At 43.9% G+C, this 11178-nt stretch overlaps 2 protein-coding genes across 2 annotated transcripts; one reads left to right on the forward strand and one right to left on the reverse strand.

The window, feature by feature from the left end:
- Window positions 1-286: 286 nt before the first annotated feature.
- On the reverse strand, window positions 287-3774 carry PtA15_1A366 (uncharacterized protein; the record flags this gene model as incomplete). Its single annotated transcript, XM_053165386.1, has 10 exons — window positions 287-718; window positions 807-1076; window positions 1196-1291; window positions 1386-1636; window positions 1721-1863; window positions 1950-2043; window positions 2116-2908; window positions 3033-3136; window positions 3209-3710; window positions 3772-3774. 10 exons carry the CDS (start codon window positions 3772-3774, stop codon window positions 287-289), a joined length of 2688 nt encoding a protein of 895 aa, XP_053016583.1.
- Window positions 3775-4276: 502 nt separating this feature from the next.
- On the forward strand, window positions 4277-6645 carry PtA15_1A367 (uncharacterized protein; the record flags this gene model as incomplete). The annotated part of the gene is made up of 8 exons (XM_053165387.1): window positions 4277-4793; window positions 4892-4981; window positions 5060-5260; window positions 5333-5428; window positions 5510-5710; window positions 5812-5907; window positions 5996-6199; window positions 6299-6645. 8 exons carry the CDS (start codon window positions 4277-4279, stop codon window positions 6643-6645), a joined length of 1752 nt encoding a protein of 583 aa, XP_053016584.1.
- Between the last annotated feature and the right edge of the window lie 4533 nt (window positions 6646-11178).

Consider the following 11178-nt stretch of genomic DNA (forward strand, 5'->3'; position numbering starts at 1 on the left):
GTCCGCCGCCCAAGCCACTCAAGCAACTCAGCCAATCAGCACCACCACTCCATTGCAGCCTTTTCTACTGGACAATGGCCCTACCAGCTCTCTGGGATAGCCTAAGCTGTGCTCAACTTTCTACTATTTTTTAAAATCCTCAATGTAGTATCACAGTCAAATGCATCCATTGATGAATTTGTCAGTGCAGCACGTAAATTATCTGTATATGCATGTGAACTCGGGGAGTAACTATTCATGTATATTGGTCATCGGCTTCATCGCATGTGTCATTCAGGAAAGAAGATCAAAGTTGGTTGGATAAAAAGTCGACAAGTAAAGACTTGGATTGGGTGATCATGTTGAGAAAGTGAACAAGCCGACTCTGAGGGATCATTACGCCAAAAAAATCAAGATGGTTTGATGAACTATCGGTAAGGGGTTGCTTGATGAGCTTGTTTAGAAAGTAGTCATATCCAGTTTGATGGGTTTCTTCAACTAAAAAGCCAAGAAACGATCGAGATAGACTTGAGTTAGTCAAGAGTTTTTTGAAGATTGTTTCGAGCAATGAGCGGTCTATTTTTATCGACTTGGTGGATGATGATGTAGCCGAGGTTGATATCGCTGATGACGATGGAATGAGGGTAGGTGAAGTGGAGTGGATCGAAAGGAAAATCAAACTCATCAAGGTGGTCAAGAATTCTTGGGTTTTTTGTTTGAGACATCCAAACGGTAAAGGCTGAAATTTAGACCAGTGGTCAGATACCAATTAAGCATACAGTCAACTTCTCTGAGTCGTTCTTGATATGAAAAGAAAAAGAAAATACCTTTAACACGGTAATCGGGAGAGATCCTTTCGCTATCCACCATCCATATGCCCAAGCAAGATAACGAAGCTTTTTGAGATCTACCGAATGACCGTCACTGCTGTCCTGTTCGAGAGTCATGCTTTTTAACATTTCCTGACCCCCGACCTCCTTTTCACCGAGCTCTCTGAAGAAATCCCAGAGTAAGTACTGCATCGTGATCTGGATCGATCGAGATTCAGATGCTAATTTTTGTCCAATCATCGTGTAATATGGGTTATAGTTCTTTTCCTGTAGGTATTCATTAAATGACAGGTCAGTCAGTTGGATATTTTTACTTACTCCAGGGAAGGTATTGAGAACGTTTCAAGTTTTCTCTTGTTAGTTTAGGTGATTGAAAAGTGGCGAACCTTTCCGAGACAGTGCAGAAGAACTCGAATAATCTCTCTTTGTTGCACCGAGTTTAGTCCTAGCTGATTAATCTTCTCACACGCATCGACATAATCCTACATGGTGGCGAGCAAGGTAGACCCTCGAAAAGCATATGAGGAACTGGTCACATGAGATCAGGGCACTGGGAAAAGGAAAGTCGAGACGGACCTCTCCAGTCATAATTGCGTTGAAAATGCTCCGACGCACATCGGTGTTCATACCTTGGCGTCTGGCTAAGTCCATCATTACCTTATCGGTAGAATCATGAGGAGATGCATCCTGTGTTCGGCCTTGTAGTTGAATTTTTCCATCGACCAACGGATTTCCATTCCAGCCAGCGCCAATCAGCCACCACTTCCCCTTCTCATGGGCCTCTTGCAAATCCTTCAATTTGAATTGGATTGGTTCTGGATCCAAGCCTAAAAGAAAAAAGGAAGAATACTTAGATCAGTAGTGGAGCAGGAAATGTTTTCATGATGGAATCTTCCGAACTCGTCTCCTACCTGTTTTCTTAGATAATCCTCCGAGATATTTCTTCAGATTTTCTTGAAGTTCTTCAGGGGTCCCACTGCTCAATTGTGGCTCTTTGCGAACTTTGTTATTCTTCAAATCCGTCAAGGTGTCCAGCATGAATTTGGTTCGGGCACTATTTCAAGCGGGGAGAAAGTGTATTTTGGGTAAGTTACCGATCAGATGAGTTAAGAAGGATATTCATATGTATAAAAACCTGACTTGGGGTTTTCGAGATTTTTTCGCCTCCCTTGGACGATAATAATGATGTCCTTGAGGGCCGATGGGTCATCATGACGGAGACGCAGTCCGGAGGCTATTGGCATCAACAACTTCAGATTAATCCAAAGCCACGGATCTGAGACTTGAATTGTAGAGGAAACTATACCTTTCAACAAAACTATCAATCCCTCCACTCTATGTTCACTCAATCCGTTTTCAATCAACAATCGAACGATATCGTATACCAACATGCAGCTAACAACTTGGAAGAAATACAGGTGCGATAGAAAGCCCAGCAGGTTGATACCACTCTTTCCAAATTCTTCTGCGGGAGTGTTCATCGGATCCGCGGTGTCGTATATCTCGCAAATCTTAGAGGCCAGTTCAGCAATAAAAGTTGCTGCCCAGCCAATATCTACCCCACTAACTTGTACACCGCCTCGAGTAATTGCAGAGACCAGAGCGGCATAGGTTACTAGTAATGCGGGACTTAGAGAATCTTTCGATGATATCAAGCCGAGGATAAGGTCGGCCAGCCCATGTGTGATCACTGCTCTCGGATGTGATACGTAAAGGTCTCGTAGGCTTTCAAGACAGACGGGTACAGAGGTTGGCGAGACGCGGTTGAGGAGCCCCATCATTTGACGCTTTAGACGAAGGTCTAAGGGTGGTGCGTCCGGCTTCCCGATGTCTTTGGGTGCTTCCTCCTGTTTTGATCGCATGTGAGGAGGTATATAACGTTTTAGATTATCAGAAGATAGTACGGATTCTTGTGGATCCGGCTTTTCTGCAAATCGACTCTGTCCCAATTTATGCGGTTGATTAAGTGCCATAGATGCTTCTATTCGATCCGAGTCGTGGTTAACTAGGTTATCGTCCCCAGCAACATTATCTTCGCAGCCAAGCCAGGTAGATTCCGAATCCAAGCTGTGGCCAGATTCAGAGCTCAATTCAGCAGCCTGCATGTCACGATGTGACATTTTTTTAGAAAATATGCAATTGTTGGTTGAGTTTCAGCTGACCCTTTGAGCATCAAACTAGTCTGAAGAAAAAGGGACACGGAGAGATAAAAGAAAATCTCACGTCTTCGTCCAAATTTACATCTACATTGACCCTGCCATCTGGATCCTGCAAAGTGTTTAGATTTTCGACAAGCTGATCCAATTCATCCAGCCCATCAAATAAATCTGCACATAGTTAAGACCCAGAAAGCTTGGTTTAGCCCAGTTTTGTTGTTGCAGACAAATCAAGGCCCCAACCTTCCAATCCATCCTCTTGGAATTCCTGACGTAGCTTGGCTTTTGATTGCTGGCCAGTCTTCAAACCTAATTGAGCTTCTAACCATGCTATCTGTTGATCTTCGAATTGCTCCTCTTTGGTTCTCGATTTGAGTGTTTGATCCTTGGTTTTTTTGACTACCTGAGGTTGCTGTTGTTTATTCAACAGTTTTTCTAAAGCCGTCCGGGATTCAAGTTTGGAGCTTGAAGGTTCTGGAACCTCATGAGGATCATCATCGATTTTCCGTTTCTTGTTGGATTTCGGCTCTGATAGAGATTGAGCCCGTCGATCGGCCGAAGAAGGTGGATTCTTTGAAGAGGATTTCTTTTGAGTTGGCTTGGATTTGGAGAATAATTTCTGATTCTTACGCGCCTGCCAGCTGTTTGAATTTGAGGTGACGCTATGACCAAGTGCGGTAAGCTCAGCAGCTAATTGAGGAGGAAGGCTTAAAAATTTTCTTTTCTGAGTCGAATGCTGATAGGGCTGGCAATCGATCGATGAGTTAAGCCACAAGAGGTACAGCTAGAAGAGTTCGGATGCTTACCATCGGGAGTTCTCTTTGCGAGTGTACTATCTGGGAAATGGATTTCGTTCTTGCTCACCTCTCCTTGGCCGTTTCCCCTGAGCCGAGTCCAGCTGAGTGCTGCTGCGGCATGCATGCGGCTGTATGTATGCGTCTGAACTGCGGCTGTTAAGCTCGAACTGCGGAGGCTCCGGTGTATGCGTCTGCCGTCGAGTTTCGAGTGGCCGGCCTCCGTGGCGGATCCCGAGGCGCGTCCATGCCAGACCGTGGCCCGGCCAACGCAAAACACTGCCAAAACGCCCCCCCCCCCCCACCCACGCCCTATGGAAACAGGATGTGAGGGTAAATAAATGTGTATTTACATACAGCGACTCAATGTTCTCTTCCGTCTGAGGCTGCGACAACTTCAGAACTTGGTGTTTCATCTGGTTTCATCAGATGAAATGCTGGTACCCTTACCCTTAATTCTGCACTCATTCTTTTCAAAACTCGCACATTCAAATCATACCCCCAGATTATGATAGGAATGTCGCTGATATACTGGATTAGTATCGTTTGGCTGGTCTCATCGTCCTTGACTGCTGTACCACTTCATCTTAATCGAAGGGCGTTCATCGCCGCGAGCGTGTCTGGAGAAAAACTCGCCACGGTGCCGAAGTCGGTCATGGCAAGCCGAGCCCCGATTATTGCAGAGGAAGCCTACTCTACTTCACGAACCGCCGAAGCTTCATCACTCAGTACGATAGCCGTCCCAAACCTAGAAAGCACCAAGTCACTTCCCAAGAAACCTGCCCCTGGCTCGGAATCGCTATCATTAAGCCTCGACATCCCCGAAAAAGATTCAATCAACCACTCGCAATCACCAAATTTACAAAGCTCCAAAGGAATGACTGAGACCGAAGTTGTTCAAGCCAAAGTTCTTACGTCGTCTCAATCGCAGAAAGCTACGAGTCAAATCCCAGGAAAACCAAAGCCTGGGCCTCCAGACAAGTTGAACCGTGGACTTTCTGGCCGTTGGAGTTATTATCTGAAAAAGAAGATGCGTAAGCTGAAATTCTGAAGCAGTACCGAATGCACCTCTCCCTCATAGCCGTGGAGTACATCTGATTCGATTTGGGAGCTTCATCACTTTGGGTAAAAGTCAAAACAATGAAGTCAAACAGGTTCACGATCATCTACCTTTTCAAAGCGATCATGAAGAAAATCAAATTTTATTCACCTCGGCGATACGGTCAGTGGATAAAGACGCCTAAGATAAATCTCCAAGAGAGACACACGATGTCTCACTGATATTTTATTCCTTCTGCAGCATCGGAAAAATCGGCAGCGGAAAGGGCACCCATCGGGCGAAAAGCTTCCGGGGTCAAAAAGCTGCCATATTCCCCTTCTGAAAGAACTGGTGTTCAGAAGGAAGGTGTGGAGGCAATTGGAAGTGAAACTAGCGTGCCAGAGCTTGCCAATTTGCATGGCACGGACAAAAACTTGGCCCACAAGATAGAACAAAGTTATGGTGAGTATCTGTGTTGGACCACTGGGGAGAAATGATTGATTTAATTGTTTAATCGGCATTTGTTAAATTTAGCGCCTCCAGTGACTTCGTGGAGTCTATACGGCATTTCATCCAAAGTTTACAATTCGCTCGTAGATACCATCAGAACACGTCTCCCTCGCGGTCCCAGTCAGTAAAAAAATCTAACCAATTTTCTTGAACATCTCAAGTGAACTAAACAATATATTCAATCCAATTCATCGCGCGTAGCTCAATCCTCGACGCCGGAAGCTACATCCCAGGCATTGGCGAAAGTAACCAAACCTACGGATTCCGAATCCATATCTCCAGCTTCTGCGTCCACCAGTCACTTGGATGAAATATCCGGGAGCGAATCGTCTGTTGACAAACTTGAACATCCGCAAAAAGAGTCTGAGCTAAAGGAGCCGCCTTCACCTACCATTGATAAGAGTACGTTTCTGCAGCTCATCTCGCCAACAATTTAGATTCCGTATTGTACCGCTGGGCAAAGATGATTGATTACATTGACCGACCGACATTTGATCAATTAGCGCCTCCATTGGTTTCGTGGAGTCTGTATGGCATCCCATCCAAAGTTTACAACTCGCTCATAGATACCATCAGAACACGTCTCCCTCGCGGCCCCAGTCAGTAAAAAAATCTAAAACAATTTTCTTCAACACATCAAGTGAACTAAACAATATATTTGATTCAATTTATCGCGCCTCGGCCTAGCTCCATCCTCGCCGCCGGAGTCTACATCCCAGGCATGGGTGAAAGTAAGCAAACCTTCGGATTCCGAATCCATATCTCCAGCTCCTACATCCGCCAGTCACTTGGATGAAATATCCGGGAGGGAATCTTCTGTTGAAAAAGTCCAACATTCACAAAAAGCACTGGACTCAGAGGAGCCGCCTCCACCTGGCATTGTTGATAAGCGTATGTTTCATAGCTAATCTCGCCAACATCTTATAAGATTAGATGATTCTAACCCAAGATGAGACATTTTGTTCGTTCGAAAATCTGCGGATCTGATAGAGGAACTTGCACGAGCTCAATTGGCACGCTTGGTGGATGGAATTCTGCAGCCAATAGTTTCAAGATATCTGACACCGGAAAAGACTTCACGATTTGTCGATAAATCATTACGTAAAAAAAAACCTTTTGTCAGATGGGCAGCCAGCTGGGTCCCAGACAAATATCCACACAACTTCATACGAGACAAAGTAGCACCACCGTTTGTACGAGCGTTTGCGAGTAAGGCGGCGAGGATAATCATGAGGATTTCACCCGATAATATTTTTGAGCTCTTACAACAACACTCCATCCAATTCTTAGCCACTGTCAATAAAGCCAATGTCCACAATATACCACACCCAGGATAGCTGACAAAGTATTTCCTCTCCCACTTCCAACAAATTTTAATCTGTCTTTATTTAATCTGTCTCTATCATCCCGATGTAACACTTTCTTTTGAAAACACAACCTTCATAGCGTTGAACTTGCAGTCCAGGGGTTTCCTTTTTCACCCCGCTGCGGCACATTGGTGGATGCGGAGAGTAATAGTTATCAAAACTAAACCTAGAATATTGGATGTGTATAGTTAAACATGTTTCCTATTGTTTTTTTCTCTTTTCTTCATCCAAAGTTTTGGTTTCACTCCTCTGAGCCTCACTCATCCGGTCTCATCTCATTTGTGTCGAGTCTAGGTCTGTTTCTCTCATTTTTCTCACTCCCTCATTTCTCAAAGTTGTTGTTTCTCAAGGTTGCACACTTAGCTCACTTGTCGTTAGTCTTCACTTGGTTGTATCCTAATGCCCATGGTTGGAAACCAAAAGATCTTTCTTTCTTTACATACATCAATCAGAGATCTCATTGTAGAATTTTGAACATTATTCACTGCAAAAAAACACATTTGTGTATCAACCCCTTTCAACCTTTAACTGTAATTTATTTTGCAAAGAATGTTGGTGGGCTTTGCTTTTTTTCATTAGCAGGGTTCACAATTGTGATTTCCCAGGAAGTTTTTATTGGCACACCTGTCAGATCATCTTTACCGGTTGAGCTAAGATCACACAAGTTTTTGATCAACAGAGAAATTGGACTGTATCAGGGGCTTGTGAGGTGTTGAGTTGTGTGATGTGTCCAGTTCAATGGCTGTTAGCTTGTGAGCTAACTATTGGCTTGCTAAATGTAGCAATGGTTGGCGGAATTTGGAGCTTCCACATAACTTGGTGTGGCCTGACATCAGCCTGGTGTGCTTGAATTTGGTGTCTAAACCAGCTAGCTGTCAGCCACTTCAGCCTCCAGGACCCTGGAAACCCTCAAACTAGGTGGGTAATGTAAATGTATGATTTTTTTTTTTTTTTTTTTTTTGCAAAATGGTATGTATAGGCCTTAAGTTGGTATGAATGGATTTGAAATTCAAGAGGTTAGGCATCAAAAATGGCAGAAATGTATGAAATTTCCGCCAAAATTTGGTTAAATCTGCTGCTACCCGCAGAACTCTCTGGGGTTCCCAGGGGTGATTTTACCTCATGACCCCTGGGCTCAAGCATACACATCAAAATGTTTAGATTGGCCCCTCAAAGGCCCCCAGTGCCACCCTATGTATGAACTCAGCCAGTATTCCATATTTTACATTACCAACATTTAAAGGGGGTTTCCAGGATCCTTAGCCACCACTACCAGAAATGGTGGGTCCTCTGTGCTATCATTAGCCATAGCCCATCATAGTAAATATATTACTGCTAAAAATAACAGGATTTCTGTCAGATGTTAGAGACAGTAAGCTAGTGCTAACCACCAGCAACCAAAACCACACTCACTAGACTGTGTTATGCTGCTTTTTAGCCACTTTTTATGGCCACAGCTGACCTAGGGACGGCGTTTGGGTACCCAGTACCGCCTTATGGGTGCGGCAGGTGCCAATAAGGTACCTCATAAGTGGTACCAGGTGTCTGTTTTTGTGAAAAAGGCAGAGGGTACCCGGGTACCGCTGGGCCCGGGTTCAGGTAAATTGATTGGGTTTAAATAGGGTTGACGGCACCAGTGTGCTCCCCAGCCTGGGGCGCGCACTGGCGCCATCAACCATGTGTAAAAAACATCTGAGACAGCCACCATACACCCCTGTCATCAACTCCCCGCCGGAACTATCAATCAATCATGGCCTCCAACCGCAAGCAAAGAAGACACAACACATTACCATCATCCCCTCATCTGCTCTGAATCAATCTTCAACTCCAGCTCATCTATCCACACAGAAAAACCAAACCAGAAACAACAACAAGGAAAGTGAAGAAACAACTAGCAGAGATGACCTCATCACTCCAACTCCAAGTAGTACCCAACCTCAATCAGGAATACCCAGCCTTGAAACTGATGAGTAGGAGTTATGTGAGCACTTTCCGTTTATCACTTCTTTGTCTGGCAGAATGATTCTGAGTTTTTTTTTAGTACGGGCACAGAGGGTCGCCACAAAATGCCAGAGTTCAAGCTATAAATCTTACTTGGTACCAGAGCTCTCTGAGCAGCTTGACAAGAATAACCAACGGATGATTGCTTATCCGTGCAAAATGTGAGTTTGAGTGATCTTCTTTTATGGCCATGATCAATCAGTTGAATAGCTGACCCCCCATTTCCAGATGCGGAATCAAGATTAACCGTCCAACCTCCAACTTGTCTTGCAGTAACTTAATCAAGCATGCTGCAAACTGCCTCCAAAAACAAAATGAACAGAAATCAAAAGTTAATCTGGCCTGTGTTGTGATCAAGGGAACTGGGGAAGTTGATCCCAAAGAGGTGAGTAAAAAACACATAACTATGATCAAGATAACTAGGCTGACCATAAGTAATTTACTTAGGTTCTGCAACTTTGCGCTGTCTGGTGTGCCAAGGCTGCCAGACCCTTTTTGGCACTAGTTGATTCTAGCCATTGGGTGATTCTTCATCCAACGGGCGTCAAGAATCTACCAGCAAGACAAGTGGTTTCAGTATATATCCACAGGCTCTACTCCGCTATACAGCAGGAATATAAGTTGGTTTTGGAAGTGAGTTCCTCTTTGACAATCATTTTCCAACTGGTTGGACCCCAGCTGAGCTTTTCATTGTTTTATTAGGCACAGAAAGGTGCATTGTACTTAGGTGTTGACGCCTGGCAGTCACCCAATGGGTTTGACATCCTCGGGATCATCATCTACCAGTTAGCAGGGGATCAATCGGGTGATCCAAAGCTAGAGGCCATGCCTCTAGACTTTGTTTGCCTCTCTCAAAGCCACACAGTTCATTATCTTGCAGAGACTGTCCGCCTTTTTGTGGAGAAATTTGGTATTCAACAGAAGGTTAGTCACTATTTATTTTGTTTTGCAGGATTTTCTGTCTCTGACTGTCTCCAATGACTCCTATCTGAACAAAAAAATCCCTTCAGATATGTGGGATTGTCAGCGACAATGCGACCAACAACAAGGTCATGGTAAGAGAGCTGAAAAAGCAGAAGTGGGCCCACTTCAAAGGGGAGCCCCAGTGGGTACACTGTTTTGCACACGTACTCAACTTGATTGTTCAAGGTATCTTACGGCCCTTTGGAACTCAGAAGCAAGCAGGGTCTCAAACCCCCCCCCCCCCCCCAAAATGGCTCAGGATTACTCAGGTGATTCTGAATCCAGCAATGATGATGTGGAGCAAAGCATTAATTTGCAAGTTCAATGTTTCATCATTATTTTTGTTCAAGATGCTCATTCATCTCATATGTACTAGCTTTGATTCCAAGAAAGATACCGTTCTAGTGACAATGATGATGGAAGCAAGGTTGGGTCTCTTGACAAAAAAAATCTAGATGATTCAGAGCTGCCCAGTCTGGATGATATTGAACACACTAGCAAAAAAGAGGAAGATGATTGCTACACAACCAAGTGTTGCAGAAACAGTTTGGGAAAGGTTTGCAACTAGAATCAATTTATCCAAAAAAGTTGACTGTAGTTGATAATCTAATCTTAATCTTTTTCCTCTAGTTTTGTGCCATTGCTAAAATATTGAAATACTCTCTGAAATCAAAAGCTAAATTCATTGAAATCTGCCGCAAAAATGGATGTGAAACTCCTCAAAACGTCAAGCGAGATATGTGAACCCAATGTAATTCAACCCTTGTCCAAATTAACAGTATCCTTAGCTGTGAGGCCGCAATGTAAGTTTATTATTATAAACTTTGTTATCAATTGGATGCGTTTAACTGACTACCTTGATTTCTTCCCCAGTGACAATTGGCAGCATCACAAATGGCTTGGGATTGATTGGAAGTTCCACCTCAATCAGTCTGACTTTGACTTGGCACGGGATCTATTGGAAACCCTCACTTTATTTTACAAGATCACTCTTCAAATCTCAACCTCTGGCTTGGCTTGCTTATCCAATGTAGCCGGATTCATCAATCAAATCAGGGAAAATTTATCAACAGAAGTCAGTGGTTCCAACAGTGTTGAAAAATGCTTGCCAAATTGGGTTAAACATCACCAACAAATGCTTGACAGACACCTTCCCGCTCTACAAGATAACCATCAGTAAGTACCTTTCTCATCTAAATCATCTCTTTTTTTATTTTTTTGACTGACATGTTTCTCTGGTTCAGGTCCTTCACCAATCATTTAGGGACATGTACTTTAAGTTACTCCACCGGGAGCCAGAGTGGATAGCTGAAGCTATATGGTGTTAAAGTAATCAATTAGTTGTTTTTCTGCTTTTTCTCTGCTTCCTACATGTCACTCACATTTCACACTCATTTCACACCTTGTATGCAGCATACCTGAGGCAGCAGTGGTGGAAGGACCTCTAATCATCCTTCCACAAACCTCAACCGCCACCCACATCTGTGCCTGCTGTCTCAGTTACGCTCATCATATGGCTTACGCGGGAAATGTGGGTAA

The sequence above is a fragment of the Puccinia triticina genome, chromosome 1A (genome assembly GCF_026914185.1).
Source record: "Puccinia triticina chromosome 1A, complete sequence".
NCBI lineage: Eukaryota > Fungi > Basidiomycota > Pucciniomycetes > Pucciniales > Pucciniaceae > Puccinia > Puccinia triticina.